Consider the following 16741-nt stretch of genomic DNA (forward strand, 5'->3'; position numbering starts at 1 on the left):
AAGTCCAGAAGATGCAATATGCCCAGAAAGATGTTGTTCATCAAGCTTGCAGTGGCCTTTAACAGTGCACATGTGTGGTCTCAAGTCAGATTTGAATGGAGAATTAAAGTGCAGGTACCTAGAAGCTTAAGTCACTCCTGTGGACTGAATGTGGGTACTCTAAAGCAGTCACCCAATCAACATTTGGTTTTACCAGTGAAGGGGAAATTGCATTTTGAACACCAAGTGCAGAACACTAGACTGGAAATAGTGAATTACTGCTTTGATTAGAATTGTTAGGATCCCTGGAATGATGGGAGAGGAGTGGAAGGCACAGGTGTTGCAAGAGTGGTTGGTGGAACTGGAAGGGACAAACCCTTGAAATGCTGAAAGAGAAATACACATCTGTGGTAGAAGGAATTGCATTCAATGGATCAACCTTGGCCAAGGCTGGTGGGATGGAGGGCAAGGACCAGGAGAATGATGTTCTTACTCTGTACAAGAGTGGGCAAGAGCAGAGCTGCAGTGAAGGACTCTCTACTATGGTAGAGGGAAACTCAGTTCAAGACGACATTTTAAAGTTATTTGTGTAGAATGTGTCAGAGACAGTAACAATGGCCAAGGAATGGGGTCCTTCCAGGAGGCCATGTGGAAGGACAACTGCCTCTCTCCCCCCCCCCCAAAAAAAAGAAAATAATCCAAAGTCATTTGCCATCGTTATTTATTTCCTTTGCCCTCCAAGCAGGATCAGTCTTTCTTCAAAAGATTTCATACACTTAAGCAACTTCACCATATACCACCAGGGTTTGTACCACACGTCACAACTGTGCAAAAACAAAATTCACTCACTCTATGCATGTTAAAAACATGGTTTTAAAAGTTCTCTTGTAGCAATGTAAGAATTTCCACCAGTGGAGTAGTCTCCCAAATCATTCCCCATTTTCAGGTGAATGGAATTGCAGCCCAAGTGTGAGCACTTAACTTCACTGCTGTCCATTGTGCGCACATTATGTAGTTCGTACATCTTTAAAGCTCATTATCAGCATTTCATTCATTGAATTGGAACTTCGAATAAATATTGGCAGCCCACCCGAGTTAAACTGGCGTATGGTGATTCTTAAAAGGTTACTCAATTTGGGAAGGGAGCAATTGTGGGCTTAGTGTACAAAACCTCATGCTTGTACGGCCAAGAAAACAAAATGTCATTTCGGCACGTTGCCTCCGCATTCAACACAGCTTAAATGTAAACATTAAAACCTGCTGCATTACGCTCAGACCTCAAAAAAAACATGAAGTCACATCCACACTTAGCCGATAGGGAGTTGTACTCCACGATTTTCTTTCACACGTCAACGTTCATTAAATGACAACTTAAAAAAGTACACATGGAGATTTTCTTGGCTTCGCAAGCAGTGGCTTTTTTTCCCCCCCTTCTAGACCATCCCAAAGTTCAGATGCAAAGAAATATCAGGACATCTCCCACTAGCGGCAGGTGCATGTGGTGGCGATCATATCCTCGTACTCTTTGTACACGATGGAGCCATCGCTCTCCAGCGTTAGCACGCTCAGCGGATTATATTTCGAGGGGACACAGGAGGGGCGAGGAACTGCCGAGTCCACTTTTTCGTAGAGGATGTTCTGGATCAAGGTATGCACGGGAGATCCGTAGCGATGGCCGAGCGCCCGTGGGCAGCCACCTTTGCAGTAACGTGGGTTGTAGTTGTGGGGCGCTATAATCCAGCGGTCCCACCGAAGTTGACTGAAAGACAGTCGGAAATCGTGCAGCTGGCATTCTTGATCGGGGTACTGGAGGCGGGGATAGCGGCGAGCCGGCAGCGGCTGAGCCAGCCCTTCGCCGTCACCTTTGGGACCCCTGCGGCGGCGGCTGGACCTGCCGCCCCGGACCCCGTTCCCACTGGAAAGGCTCTTCAGTCTCTCCACTCGGCCCATCCGCGATTGCCTGCCCAGTTCCACCGGGAGCCAGCTTTGGCGAGTCCGCACCCGGGTGTCATTGAGAAACAGAAGCAGGGAGGGAGGCACCAGGGTCAGTTTCAGCGCCTTGTCCGAAACCCCCGTGCGGTTGTCGTGCGGCTGGCCCGCTCTGGTGCACTTGTAACTGAAGACGATGTGAAGGTTGCCCCGGTGTGGCCCGATGAACGGCTGGAGGAAGGAGGCCAGATCCACCTCAACCCACCTGTGCCTCTCCCTGCGCTCGAACCGTATGCGGAAGTTGTGCGAGCGGAGGGTGTCGGAGCACATCTGGGCGGAATAGGGCTGGGGGTCCCTAACGGTGAGGTTGCAGGAGCACAGGATGGGGAAGTCCGCCGATTTGGTGACCGAGTACAGCAGCACAGATCGGAGTAGCTGTTCCCGAGAAGTGACGGGCCCCAAGCCGTAGAGGACATCCTGTTCAAATACTTCTGAGGGAGAGGTGTATAGGAAAGAAACAAATTATTAAACAAGCCATACATTGGTAAACACTGCAAGTTACTACAAATACTTGCAACGTTCCTAGTTTGGAAGGACCTACATCTGCAAATACTGCAAAGTTCCAAGTTTGTTTCCCTATTATTAAATTGTTTCCCTGGGAAACAAACGTCAAAATACACTTATTTTATAACTCGTTACATTAACCCATGAATACCATCAGTCCCAGTAGAAACGGAAGTAAGCTAGTCACAGTCAGATCACAAACAGGCCCTTTGACCCACCTTGTGCCAATCAAGTACCCGCCTGTACTATTGTCATTTTCCAGCACTTGATCCTTAACCTTCTATACTTGGCGATTCAATTGCTCGAGTAAGTGTCAAGTCTGCTCCAGCACTCAAGCAGAGTTCCCGATTCCAAGCACTGGGTGAAAAATTCAGATCTCCTCAACGTTTCCTACGCCTTGAAGGTAATGGCCTCTGGTTTTAGAGATCTACACCCCTCAATTAGGATCTCAGCGCCAAGAAACAAACACAGCCCATCTATTCAACTCGTAACTAAAACACCATCCTGGTTAATCTCTGTACCCTCACCAGTGCAATCAAGTCCTTCCAATAGCAGTCAACCAGAACTGCGCACAGCACTCTAGTGTGGAGTTGTACTTATATTTTATACCTCATCTAAAGCGTCCGTATGCTGTTTTAACCACCTTACCTACCTATGCTGCTATCTTCAGGGATTCAAGGTCCTGTCTCCCAACATTCCCTAGGGCCCCACCATTCGTTCCTGTCAAATCATGTTATTTGCAAGTTTATTAATCGTTCCTCCTACCTTCACAACCAAGTCATTAAAGCATACAACAGGGTCCAGAACTGATCCTGTGTTACACCATGGTCACAAGCTTTCACGAAAAGGCAACTCCACATTTTGCCGCCTATTGCACAGCCAATTTTAGATCCAATTTGCCCTTGATTCCATAGACTAATCTTTTGGAATCTTACTGCCCTCCACAGTACATTGCATTATTTTGTAAAACAAAACCAATTGTTTAGGCACTTAGAAACCTATCAATGGTGTCCCTTCGTTTTCTCTAAAGAATTCTATAGACATTGAATTTACCGGCCTATAGTCATCTGGATTATCCTTACTGCCCTTGAGATAAAGACATCACGTTTGGTATCGTTCAGTAATTAAGCATCTCACACCGACAAGGATTTTAACAATCCATCAGAGCACCAACAATCTCTTACTTGCCTTCCATAGCAGGCTGGGATACATCGCAACAGGACCCGAAAATTTCTCTACTTTTAAGCCTGCTAAAACATCCAATGCCTTTTAAATGGCAACTTGTTCTAGCATTTCACTCTAAATTCCTTAAACTATCAGTAAAAACGACGTGATTAAGATCTCACCTACATCCTCTGGCTCCCCACAGATTGCCCCTTTGATCCCCGATGGCCCTACTTCATTCCTAGTTACCTTCTTGCTCTTGATTCACTTAAAAGAAAGCCGAGGTATTTTCATTCATTTTGTCCACGAATACCCCTATTAGTCCTCCCCCCAAAACTTAAGCTTTCCCATTTTCATCTAAGCCTTTAACATCCCTTGACATTCAGTTCCTTGGACTTACAGAAAAGGCATTTTACTTTCAAATGACCTACTTATCAGACGTAGAGTCACCTAGATCTAGCAGCTCCCAGGTCTTGTCTTGTGGCATTCAGATTAGCCACCAAATAAAAGATCTTAATTTCCAATCCAACTTTATCCACAAGGACTTTGAAACTTAGAATTCTGGTCAGTAACTTCAAAACGCTTTCCTATTTGCACTACAGCTTTTTGCCCCGAGATTAATGTATGGAATCCCACGTGGTTAGCATCTCATAAGCGACCCCCAGTCTTAAAATACACTGATAAATAACTTCGTTTAAACAAGGTGAAATAGGAAAGATGAATTTATGAATTTAAAGAATAGATCGCGGTTCTGTAAGATGTTTTCTTGAAAGTATTAACATTTAAATTCAGCCTCACCTTGTGTGGAACGGGATTGAGCCCGCGGTGTCAACAACCTCACGGTGTTGTAGGGATGATCCGTGGGTCGTCTAGGTATTCCATCTTGCGTCGCGGACACGGCGTAGAGTTTTTTCATATATTTTAGATAACTAACATCCGGTTTTGTAGGACCTTGGTAATCCCAACCATTATTGTTGGCCAGGACGTTTAGCAGAGGAAGTAAGACATAATTCTCAGAATTTTGAGTTACTTCTAGGTCATTAAAGCTGATTAAAGTGGCGAGAGGGATAGAATTGGTGAATAATACTAACCAAATATTATGACGGAGCTGTGTAACAAGACACATTCTAATAACAAAGAAACCGCGACACACACAATTCAGCTCAGTAGATCTAAAGTCATGTGCGCCTATGATTCCTTTTAAAGAGAATCTAGAAGACTCAGGTGCAACGATCTCATTAAGACAATTAATAAAGATAATTTAATAATCAGTAAGAATCTGTAAGGCACGCAAGAATGCAGTGATCGCGTTCGATGAAAAGCCACCTGGTATGAAATTAATATCATTTAGATGTCAGGATTTTTGCAGTGACAATATTGATGCTCTCTGTGTACCTGACAACCATGAGTATATATGTATGAATTTCGTCTTTAAGGCATCCCGTACCGCAATTGCAATTGACAAACTATGTGACCCTAAACGCAGTTTTATGTACTATATTCTAATTTCCAAGTTTATTTCAAAGCTGGTAGAGACGGGTCCTCTCAAAATTTAAGGGGTATCTGGGAGAACATTTGAATCCTCTTTACTCCCGCATCGCAGCAAGGTTCTTCAAACCGCTGATGATGGCACATCCTGGATCGTATTTCGTATAGAAATGTATAACGTTCAACAAGTTTTGCTTATTGTAACAGGGCACGCATTGTGGTGCATTTATAAATAAACTAGTGTAGGCTTGGTTGCCAACTGAGATGCCCGTCCAATGTTAAACAATTCACAATTAATATATAATTGCAAGGTTTTGTAATTTGTTATTGTTTTAGAAATTCCTGCAAACTCTCATTAGCCTCCATTATTGGCGCTTTCCAATGTTGGTTCCTTGCCTAGTGATTAATAACTTGCCACGCCCATGGCACCTGTTCTACCGCAGATGCCTCTAATATCCTGCAACACCACAGGAGTATCACGGACTATCACGAGGCTTTTTCAAGCCTCTTTCATATTCATTGCTTCCACTTTCACGCTACGCCGAGATCTCCAGAGAATCATTCCAAGAAATGTTTCGAGTTTATAGACGCGCGTGCACACGTCTGTTCCGTGGCATTCCGGACTGGGCAAATCTACATTCCTCTGCATAATCATATTGGCCTCGAATAGCTTGTGAAGCTATTGATTTAACCTGTGATCTGCTGGAAGTTATTTTTAACAGACCGGGAACAAATACCCACTCTAGGATTTGTACGACAAAATAGTTACTGCTGGTAGTAGGAGCAACATTCTGCTTCAAAGTTCTGCGAAATAATAATAGGTAAATGTATGGGAAGACGTGTATGAGTTTATAACATATTCAAATTGCATTTTGTAATTGTTCAAAATATTTACGTGGAATTTATTAAATGTTCACATTGCAAAATTTGTTTTGGGATTGTTACGTTCCTCTACTGTATGCTTTTAAATGCTCACGTGAGGAATATTTACTTAATGTTTTTTCTTGTGTGGCCTTGGCTGTATAAAACTTGGAGGCCACTTGGAATATTGTGTGCAGTTCTGGTCTGCACACCATAAGAAGGTTGTGTAGGCTTTGGCGAGGTTGCAGAAGAGGTTCACCAGGATGTTACCTGGATTTTACAGACTTGGAGGTTTTCTCTGGAGTGTCCAAGGCAGAGGGATGATGTGATGTATATAAAATTACGAGAGACATAGACAGGATGGTCGATCTTTTTCCCGGGGATAAATGTCAACTGCTAGAGAACAAACTTTAAGGTGAGAGGAGGACAGTTTCAAAAGGAGATTCCTGAGGCAAGTTACTTTTACACAAAGATTAGGGGGTACCTGGAAACTGTTGCTAAGGAGGGGTAGAAGCGGATATGATGGTAATGTCTGAGGTATTTAGACAGACATACAAACAGGCAGGGAATAGAGGGATGTGGACCATGTGCAGGCAGACAAGATTAGTTTAGATTGGCATCATGGTCAGCGCATACACGGTGGGCGGAAGGGCCTGTTCTGATGCTACGATATCTCAAACCCAAATCTCTTTATAGCTAAAGTACTTTTGAAGTTCGATGAATGTTGAACTGTAATATGTGAATATCAAATCCCTAACAAAGAAACATGATAACTAGTTAATTTATTTTTGCGATAATGATTGAGGGATTAACAGTGGCCTGGACACTATGGGATGTTTTGCACCCACCTACAAGACAGAATTCCTGATATCCTTTATACTGTAATGGAATATCAGCCTAGAATCTCAAGGTCTTGTACAATTCCAGGTTTTTATTTATTGCACTTAGTTTTGTATTTGGATGCTCACGATTTACATTATTTCTTTTAGAAGTGTAAATATTTTCCCATTCCCTATTTTCCTTTCCCTATTTTGCAGATGTAAATTGTACGTTTGCTTATAGAATCGATTGCATCCTGTTACCTTTAGATGTAGACATATGACACTTCTGCTGTAATGGCTTCACATTTTGAGCTGCTGCTTTAAAAAAATAATTTTAAAATGAATTACACTTGAAACCTGCACTTGAAATACAGAAGTGGGAAAGCTGAACAGAGCCTTTGTCATAACTGTCATTCATTGAATGCAAAATCTTAACCAAAGTCATCAGTGGTTCATCCCATCTAATTTTGCTCAAGAAGATCCTCAGTGCTCTCGTAGTAGACAACTATTTCTTTAAATTCATCAAGAATTTTTACCAGCAGTGGTCTGCGTGGAAGTTTACTCACGATAATGATTTTCTGCATGAAAATGTACTGTGTACTTTTAGTCTTAAAATTAATGTTTATTTCTGCTTGTTTATGAAATGTAATACTGTGGTTTTACTATTTTCACTCCATTTAATCTTTTTTGGTATGTTTGAGATTCTCTCAGATCTGAAATAAAAACAGGAAATGTTGGTTAGGCAGTAGCTGTGCATAGAGAAACAGCTAACTTTTCAGATCAATGATTTTTCATTAGAGCATGGTGAATGCTAGTGAATAACAAATGATTTATCAGGGGAGGTACAAATAGGAGATGGAGAAGGCTGATATCATCAGAAGGTTGGGGGGGGGATGTGAATGCTGGACATGAGAGAGATAATTACAGTGGCTGATTCTGTGAATCTGAGCTCATTGTTGAGCTGGAAGGCTGCACCGTGCCTAATTGGAAGGGGAGGTGCTGTTCCTTAAGTTTAAATTGAACTTTGGCGTAGAAGTAGCAGAGTCCAAGGACACAGATCAGAGTGCGATGGGAAAAATCAAAGGAAACTGGATACTTGTGGTTACCTTTGTGGATTTAACACAGGCATTCTGCAAAATGGCCACCATGTTTACATTTGGTTTCCTGAGGTGGCAGAGACCTTGTCTTGAGCACTCCTCAATCCATGACTAGGAATTTGGTATCCAGAGGTTGTCCTTTTCCATGGAAATGTTCCTGAGAAATATAATTAATGTATTGTGCATTATATAAATCTGAATTCTGTGTTTAGGAACATAAGAGATAGAAGCAGGAGTAGATCATTCAGCCTTTGCACATGTTCAGCCCCTCAATAAAATAGTTGATTTTTTAAAAACATATTAATACCATTTTCTTGTACTAACCTCGCATTCCTTGATTCCCTTAACAGCTAAAAATCTGGTGATCTCCATCTTGAATATCATCAGCAACTGAGCTGCCACGTTGCTCTAGGGTAGAGAATTCCAAAGGTTCACTGCGCTGTAGGTGAAGAACTTCCTTTTCTTCTCAGCCTTAAATTGTCAACACCTTATTTTGAAACTGCGATCCCTGGTTTTAAACAGCACTGATTACCTCTCCTGAACAGCGCAGGCCTCCCCGCCACCAACAACCCCCCCCCCCCCCCAATCAACCAATTCCCAAAAATCATTTTAGTGAGCCTTTGTTACACCCCCTCCACAATTATATTTTGGATAGGTAGATTGTGTAGGGATCCAATGTTCCAGGTGCAGTCTGACCAGGATCCTATATAATTTCAGTAAACTGTCTTTACTCTTGTTTTCAAATCCTTTTGCAACAAAGCCCCACGTTGTTTGCCTTCCTGATTGCTTGGTATACCTGCACAATAACTTTCAGTGATTTATGTAGTAAGATATGAAAGTTCCTCCTAACATCACTTTTTGATCTCCATCTTAATTACAAAAATACTCTGCTTATCTCTTGCTGCTCCTCACCCAGTCACCTAACCTGTCTGAATATCCCAAGGGCTCTCTGCATCTTTCTCGCACAGACATCTGGATTTATAACGTCAGCAGACATGCATGAGTTGCATTTGGCTCCCTTATCCAAATCATTGATATAGATTACGAATAGCTGGGGCCCAGTCCTGTGACACCCCACAACTTGCAAGCTCATAAGTTGAAAATCACTTGTTCATCCCTACTTTTCTCTCCATTAACCAATTCTCAGACCATGCTTATATATTATGCTCAAATTGTGTTTACCTGAGTAGCACCATGTCAAAGGCTTTCTGAAAGTCCAAATATGCCATATCCACCATTTACTCTCATCTATTCTGCTCGTGGCAACAGCAAAACAAAGCTCAGGTTTGTCAAAAGTGCTTTTTGTTTCATAAATCTTCTAGTCTCTGCCCAATCCTGATACTTTCAAGTGCCCTGTTACCACTTCACTAATAATAGATTCTAATATTTTTCTAGCTATTGTGAAGTGAAGAATTCACTGCTTTAATTATTAGTTTGTTGCTGAGACATTTCATTTGAATGTTCTGTCCATCAAATCTTCATACTGTGCTTCTAACCTGTTTCTTGTTTTGCAAGCTTCCAGTTTGTCACTTTATCATTAAGTTGCTATTGTTAATGAGCTATCTCATTGCATTCACTTTTGGTCCTCCCCCCCCCCACTGCCCCCAATCCCCCAATACAATGCATATCCTGTTGGTTACTGGAAGTTAGAGAAATCAATGTTCATGCCTTCAGGTTGGAGACTACCAAGGCAGAATACAAGGTGCTGTTCCTCTGATCTATGTCTGGCCTCAACTTTGGCAGTGGAGGAGGCTATGAACAGACATGTCAGTGTGGGAATGGTAAGAGGAATTAAAATGGCTGGTCACCGGGAGATCCCAGCTGGTGCGGCGGACAGAGCAGAGGTGCTCGTCGAAGTTATCCCCCAATCTGCATCAGGTCTCACTGATGTAGGGGAGGCCACACCGGGAGCACCAGATGCAATAAATGACACCAATGGATTCACATGTGAAGAACTGCCTCACCTGGCGGGACTGTCCAGAGCCCTGAATGGTGGTGCGGAAGGAGGTGTAGGGGCAGGTGTAACACTTCACATGGTTTCAGGGGTAAGTGCAGGAGAGGGATTGGTGGAGAGGGATGAGCAGACAAGGGAGTCATGGAGAGAGTGATCCCTGCAGGAAGGTGAAGGTGTCCCTGGTGGTGGGATCCCATTGGGGATGGCAGAAGTTGCAGAGAATGATATATTGGATGTGTAGGCTCATTGGGTGGTAGGTAAGGACCAGGGCAACTCTATCCCTGTTATGTCTGGGGGGGGGGCAGATGTATGGGAAATAGAAGAGATGTGGGTGAGGGCTCCATTGATAGCAGTGGGGGGAACCTTGCTTTCTGAAAAAGGAAGACATCTCTGATGTCCTGGAGTGGAAAGTCCCATCATGAGAATGGATGTTGTGGAGATGGAGGAACTGAGAGAAGGGAATTGCATCCTTGCAAGTGACAGGGTGGCAAGAGGTGTAGCTGAGGTAACTCTGGGAGTCAGTGGGTTTGTAGAAGATGTCAGTGGATAATCTGTCTCTTGAGATGGAGACAGATCAAGGAGAGGGAAGTGTCAGAGCTGGACCAGGTGAATTTGAGGGCAGGGTGGAAGTTGATGAAAAGTTGATGAAATTGATGAGCTCTGCATGGATGCAGGAAGCAGCCCCAATGCAGTCGTCAATGTAGTGCAGAGAGAGTTGGGGAATGTTGCCAGTGTCAGTTTGGAACATGGATTACTCCATGTAGCCAACAAAAAGGCAGGCATAGCTGGGGCCCATGTGAGTGCCCATGGCTACATCTTCGGTCTGGAGAAAGTGGGAGGAGGCAAAAGAAAAGTTGTTAAGGGTGCGTACCAGTTCTGCCAGATGGAGGAGGGTGGTGGTGGAGGGGAACTGGTTGGGTCTGTTTTCTAGAAAGAAATGGAGAGCCCTGAGGCCTTCCTGATGGGGGATAGAAGTGTACAGGTACTGGACATCCATGGTGAAAATGAGGCAGTTGGGGCCAGTGAACTGGAAGTTGTTGAAGTAGTGGATATGTGTCACAGATGTAGATGCCAACAGATTTTTCAATGAGCCTCTGAGGGAACAGATTTGAGCATTGGTTTAATAACATTTAAGAAAGATGCATCCCTATGATTGCAGCATTCCCTCATTACAGTGACTGCAAGATTTTTAGCTTGGGAAGCCTCGCTTGCATATCCAGCCACTGCTATTATCTCTGTTGGACTCTTTGAAGATCTAAGGATCATTTGGTCAAGTATGATGTAGTGTTAGCCAAACATAACTGCTCCAACACACAATGTTTAATGGTAAATCTCAAGCAGTTTTAACAATGTCCTCTTTGGGTTTACAGACTGCTAAATGCAGGTGGACCAGTGTTTCAGAGAACAGAACATGAGACTACCAAAAAGCAGGAACTGAATACAAAAGTATGGAGGTTCTGGTTCTAGCATAAAGAGCATTGGTTAGACTACATCTGGAGTACCTTCTGCAGTATTGGTCTCCATTTTTAAGGAAGTTAATTGGTGGGAAACAGTTTGGAGAAGGTTTACAAAACTCTCAAATCCAGAATGGGCAGTTTATCTGATGAGGAAAGGTTGGACAGGCTAGGCTTGGATCGTCTAGAACTTAGAAGAGTAAAATTACTTGACTAAACCACACAAGATCCTGAAAGGACTTGACCAGGTGGATTTGGAAATGATGTTTCCTCTTGAAGGAGATTTTAAATTGGGGATCATTGTTTCTTTTAAAGAAAAGGTTTTCCCATGACAGATGAGGTGAAACTTTTTTCTGAGAGTTGAGAGTCCTTTGAACTTTCTCAAAGGGCAGTAAGAAGCAGAGTCCTCGAATATTTTTAAGGCAGAGGTATATAGATACCTTTTTAAAGCAAGGAGGTGAATGGTTACTTCCGGTAGATAAGAATGCAGAGTTAATGTTACAATCAGGTCATGCATGATTTTATTAAATAGCAGAGGAAGCACAAGGGGCGGGGTGGTTTATTGCTCCCAATTTGTATGTTTGTATGATCCTTAAAAAGCTGCCTGTAATAGTACTGTAGTAATAATATCAATGGTGTTTCTGAAAAATCTCAACTACAAAGGTGAATGTTTTCGTCTCTGCAGATTTAGTACAATTATAAGTTTAAAATACCTAGCCATTTTAACTTTCTTCCCAGCTGTATGAAGAAGCTACAATTTGTATTAAGTGAGCTTGTGTTTCTCTATGAAAAGTGATGTAGTTCCGTGTAGCTAATGGAAGTTGTTTTCTAAACGCTCCATGTGTGTAGAAATGCAAATTCTTGCCATTGTATATAATTCTTAGACAGGTGGAGTGACGTGAATGTTTTTTTTGCAGTCTGTAAACCTTAAACCTGCATGGACTGTTGGTGAGGCAGTCTGAAAGCAGCAAGTGAGCAACAAAGGCTCTAGGCTACAGTAAAGTGTCAAATGTACAGGTGTATGTTTCCTCTCAATTAGTTTGCCCGTCACAGAAATAACTATTTGGGGGTGGGTGGGGGGGGGGGATAAAAACATTACCAGAAGATCTAAAAGTTGCCAAAACTTGAAAATTGTTCCCATTAAGGAAGCTCTTGTTCCTGTCATAGCTTGCAGCATTTCATAAAGTGATTATGTATCTAATTAAAATTATTTCTATGTTGCCTAAAGAGTCGACTTCTTGGAACAGTTGCCAAGTAGATTCCTTGATGAATGGGCAGTAGACTCGCATGATACTACAAACATGTACTTCTGTTTTAATGGTCCAGGGTGGGGGTAGAGGACATTGATACTATTCAATATGTTTAAAAAGATGGTAACTTAACAAGTACTAACAATGATAGAGGTTCATTTACAGATTATATCTGAAACATTCTTTTCAGTTCTGAATTGATTAGTCCATGTGATCCTCTAAATATTCATTACGAAAGGATCTTGCCAATCACTTTTATTGCATTTCTACATTGTATAAAGGCTTCATTTTCATCTCAGCAAGGGTGAACAAAATAATCCAGAGGCAGTTCTGATTCTGGGATTACTTTTAAACTGAAACGTAAAGTAGCTTGTAAATCTGTTGCGCTTCTTGACAAAATTAGTAACATTTAGAAGTAAAAATCCCCCATGCAGGTGAATATTGTAAAAACTTAACCAGTATTCCCTGAAACAGCACATTTTGTTGAGAAGTTTTATTAAACTTTAGATAAAATGGTACTGTTTTGAACCACTGATTTAGATAAAATTAATTTGGATAATTTAAATGCGAAAAAGCTGTGAGTATTTAAGATTAAATCTTTCTTTTGTGTGTGTATATATACCAAAAAAAGAAATGTGTACATGATTTAATTGTTGGCAAAGTAGGAAGTAAAAATAAAGCAGATATCATTTATTAGCTTTCTAGTGCCTGAGTCTCGCCCTGGGTTCCTTTTCAAAGCTGCTCCATCTTTTAAATTTCCTGAAAACTCATCCCTTCAATCAAGCCTTTGTCTACTGCTCCTTAACAAATTTTCTTCCTTAATAACCATTTATAAAATGCAATACTTCCAGCTACACAGTTTATAATGTTGCTTATCTTTGTGTTGACAGAAAACTAGACCTAGGTCATTGGACAGAATAATATTGCCCAGTGCAGATCGTTACAGTGGTCAGATGCTAGTCAATTATTTCCTGCTTTAAGAATATCGGCAAATATAGGGTTTTCCTTTTTTTAAACTGCTTCCTTGCTGGAAGGGTGATGGTTGGGGTAGGGGGTGGTAGGTGGAAGGACAAAGCCAGTTGGAATCCTGCATTGTTGGCATGAGCTCTTTTATTAGAAACCTGGAGTTTTATTGAGGCTTGTTTACAACCAATGCATTAGCTCTTGGTGATTTCCTATTTCCTTCCTTCACTTTGAGTGATGGAATTGGGGCTCTTTTTAATTGCTAGATTTTGTTGTCATTCAGAATTTGTATGTCCTTTATAGTTGCTTACTGACAGTTTTCCAATTGTTTTCATGGTTACTGTTTTGTGATTCATTTCTGTGCCATGGTTTCAAAGTAATGGATGAGATGAGAACTTCTTAACCCAGAGGTGTTGAATCTTTTGGAATCTTCAAATGATAAAGGCTGTGGAGGCTCAGTAGCGTAGTCAAAACAGATAAATAGTTCTTAATATTAAGAGAATCAAGGGATTTGGAGTTAACACAGGAAAGTGGTGCTGCAGAAAAGAATCAGCATTAATCGTATTGACTAGCAGAGCAAGTGCAGGGGTTAAATGAGCTATTCCTACTCCTATTTCTCATGCTCTTGTGAGCTGCTGCTGTTTTGGTATACTTGACAAAGCACCACTTGACAAAGCAAGTTGTGTGCCACTGGTGTGAAATATTCTACATAGTCTTGTAGTCTGATTCCTTTAAATAACAAAGATCACTATACACATTAGTAGATGAAGCAATGACATCCCTAAAATACTTTATTTACACCCATGCGCTTTTGTACAGCAAGAGACCTATGCTAGTGCAACTGAACAGGAAAAATATACAAAACTGGTTTCATTATTTTTTAAAAAAAGGCCAAGAGTCCTTGTAATTTTTCCCAAGTAGAGCTTCAAGGTTTAGTATGTTGAATATTTCATTGCATTATAAAAGCCCTGGTGGGGCCTCTCGCCTTCACTGTGAACAGTGAGGTGACAGCAGTGTGGTGCATGAAAGGAGTCAGTGGAGCTGATCAGAATTCAAGCTGGTGCAGGTGTCTCATTAAATTGAAAGGATGCAGAGTTCTATCAACACTACCACTAACAGGAATGCGAGGGGTAATAGACACCTGCCCTTATTTCATATGTAATTCAGTATGGAGTGATTTCAATTATTTTTGAAGAATTTAATCATCTTTCATCATATGCTTGGTATTTTTAAAAAAAAAACAGACTGATAAAAGGGGTAAAAATTCCAAGAAAGTACAGACATTGAATGTGACATTTTGATTTTTACCTGGTGGTAAGGAATAATTGGTATTGGTTTATTATTGTCACTTGTACCAAGGTACAGTGGAAAAACTTGTCTTGCATACTGTTCATACAGATCAATTCATTACACAGTGCATTGAGGTAGTACAGGGTAAAACAATAACTGAATACAGAGTAAAGTGTTCCAGCTACAAATGAAGTGCAGTGCAGGTAGACAAGGGCATAACAAGGTAGATTGTGAGGTCAAGAGTCCATCTCATCATATAAGGGAACTATTCAATACTCTTATAACAGTGGGATAGAAGCTGTCCTTGAACTTGGCGGTAGGTGCCCTTAGGCTCCTGTATCATCTTCCTGATGGGAGAGAGGGGAGAATGTCCCAAAGTGGCTTTAGAAATGGGAGCATTTGTATTGTTCTAGTAACTGCACCTTCTGCTTAAAAATATTGATTTTTCTTGCAGGTTAAGGAGAAATTAGCTTTAAGTAGTGCTTTGGACTCATCAGACATCCTGCTTGAGTTTGTACCTCAAAAATAAAATCTTAAATATAACAAATAAAGAAGGATTATGCCAAAAATATTCCAATCCCATTTCCAAAAATATCTTCATTGTAGAATCCAAAATCTAAGCAAGCATGAGAGTGGCTTCTTTAAATGAGCAATGGGATATAATGGAATTAGGGGAGGAGAAGGACAGGGGTATTTTCTGCTTCAAGGCAGTAAAACTATGCACTATTATCCAATGTCACTAATCTGTATAATACATTTGGCCATCTTTTGTTTTTTTTTTCCTCCACTCCTGCATTAGTGCACCCAAAATCAGAAACTCACCATTTTGGAAGCCCCCAATCTGCATCCTATGATTACCTGGTCTGTCAAGCACCTTTTAAAAAGACTTTTTTAAAAAAAAGCAAAAAATCTGGGTCACACTCAGGTGGTCCTTCTGGAGATTGGCATTCAGAGAATGGCAGGAGCTATGGAAGAGGAGGAAGGACAATCATCAGACATCAATGCAACATCACCCTTTGTCACTTGGATGTACATTTTCATCTGTCAATCTCTGTATTTTGAAAGCTAAAACTAGTCTTCATTGCCCATAGCAGTGCATGGCAGTGCTTTCAATAAGGTATAATGTCATGCCTGTCAACATACAGAGCCAAAGACTGAAAAAAAGCTTTTCAACATAAAAGACTGGTGTTGTTCCAAAGGCAAATTATTGTTTGAGCCACACAGAAACAGAAGTAGTGATCAGATCTCTCTGGTTTCACAGTAAAGTGGGTAAGATTACAAGAAGTCCCCTTGCAGTGGTTAGTCATTCCAAGCTGTAGTTTGATAGAGACACAAGAGACTGCAGATGCTAGAATCTGGAGTAGTTTGATAGGTCTATTGACTAATTGCCAGTTTAATTTTAACTTTATTCTAGCTTGGAGCTTTTTTGTATTTGGTTCTGATTCTAGTCAACTTTCCCCATCATTTTTTTTTAAAAAAACAATCATGATTTGTCACACACTTCATTTGATTCAAACTTTTATGTGACATTGTTATTTCACCTCTTGGAATATTTACACAAAAAAATATCCCTTAATATTTCCGGATAATATTGTTCTTTGTGGTGGTAGTGCCTTAAGTGAGGATACAATTTTTTAAAAACCTATTTCCTATTATATAGCCTTGTCTGAAAGCAGAGATCATGAGAAATAAGGCCCTATTTTGTAATTTTGCTCTGCTTATCCCGTGTAATGATTTTTTATATTGGTATCACAAGCCAAAAAAAATAGCTGGAGGAACTTGGCGGCTCAAGCAACATATCTGGAGACAAAAGGACAGTTGAGTCTCCCTTTGCCTCCACAGATGCTGCTTGACCTGCTGCGTTCCTCAAGCTGTTTATATTTTGTTCCAGATCCCAGCATCTGCAGTCTCTTGTGTCTCCATTTAT

At 41.2% G+C, this 16741-nt stretch overlaps 2 protein-coding genes across 2 annotated transcripts in view; one reads left to right on the top strand and one right to left on the bottom strand.

The window, feature by feature from the left end:
- Positions 1–683: 683 nt before the first annotated feature.
- Positions 684–4804, bottom strand: LOC127569893 (growth/differentiation factor 9-like). The gene is made up of 2 exons (XM_052014909.1): positions 4435–4804; positions 684–2399 (listed from the first exon to the last, which is right to left on the bottom strand). The coding sequence occupies exons 1-2, from the start codon at positions 4760–4762 to the stop codon at positions 1462–1464; spliced, it is 1266 nt and encodes a 421-aa protein (XP_051870869.1). The 5' UTR covers positions 4763–4804; the 3' UTR covers positions 684–1461.
- Positions 1484–16741, top strand: part of shroom1 (shroom family member 1) — a 68766-nt gene continuing 53508 nt past the window's right edge. Inside the window, exon 1 of the mRNA XM_052014908.1 lies at positions 1484–1627. The gene's annotated coding sequence lies outside the window, so the exon portion shown is untranslated. The remainder of the gene's footprint in view (positions 1628–16741) is intronic.

This window comes from Pristis pectinata, chromosome 4 (assembly GCF_009764475.1).
Source record: "Pristis pectinata isolate sPriPec2 chromosome 4, sPriPec2.1.pri, whole genome shotgun sequence".
In the NCBI taxonomy this organism is placed as follows: domain Eukaryota; kingdom Metazoa; phylum Chordata; class Chondrichthyes; order Rhinopristiformes; family Pristidae; genus Pristis; species Pristis pectinata.

Coding starts and splice junctions, on each gene's coding strand:
- LOC127569893 (XM_052014909.1), bottom strand. CDS start 4,762: ATGTGTCTTGTTACACAGCTCCGTCATAATATTTGGTTAGTATTATTC. Junction 2,400..4,434: donor TCAATCCCGTTCCACACAAG/GTGAGGCTGAAT, acceptor CCTCTCCCTCAG/AAGTATTTGAACAGGATGTC.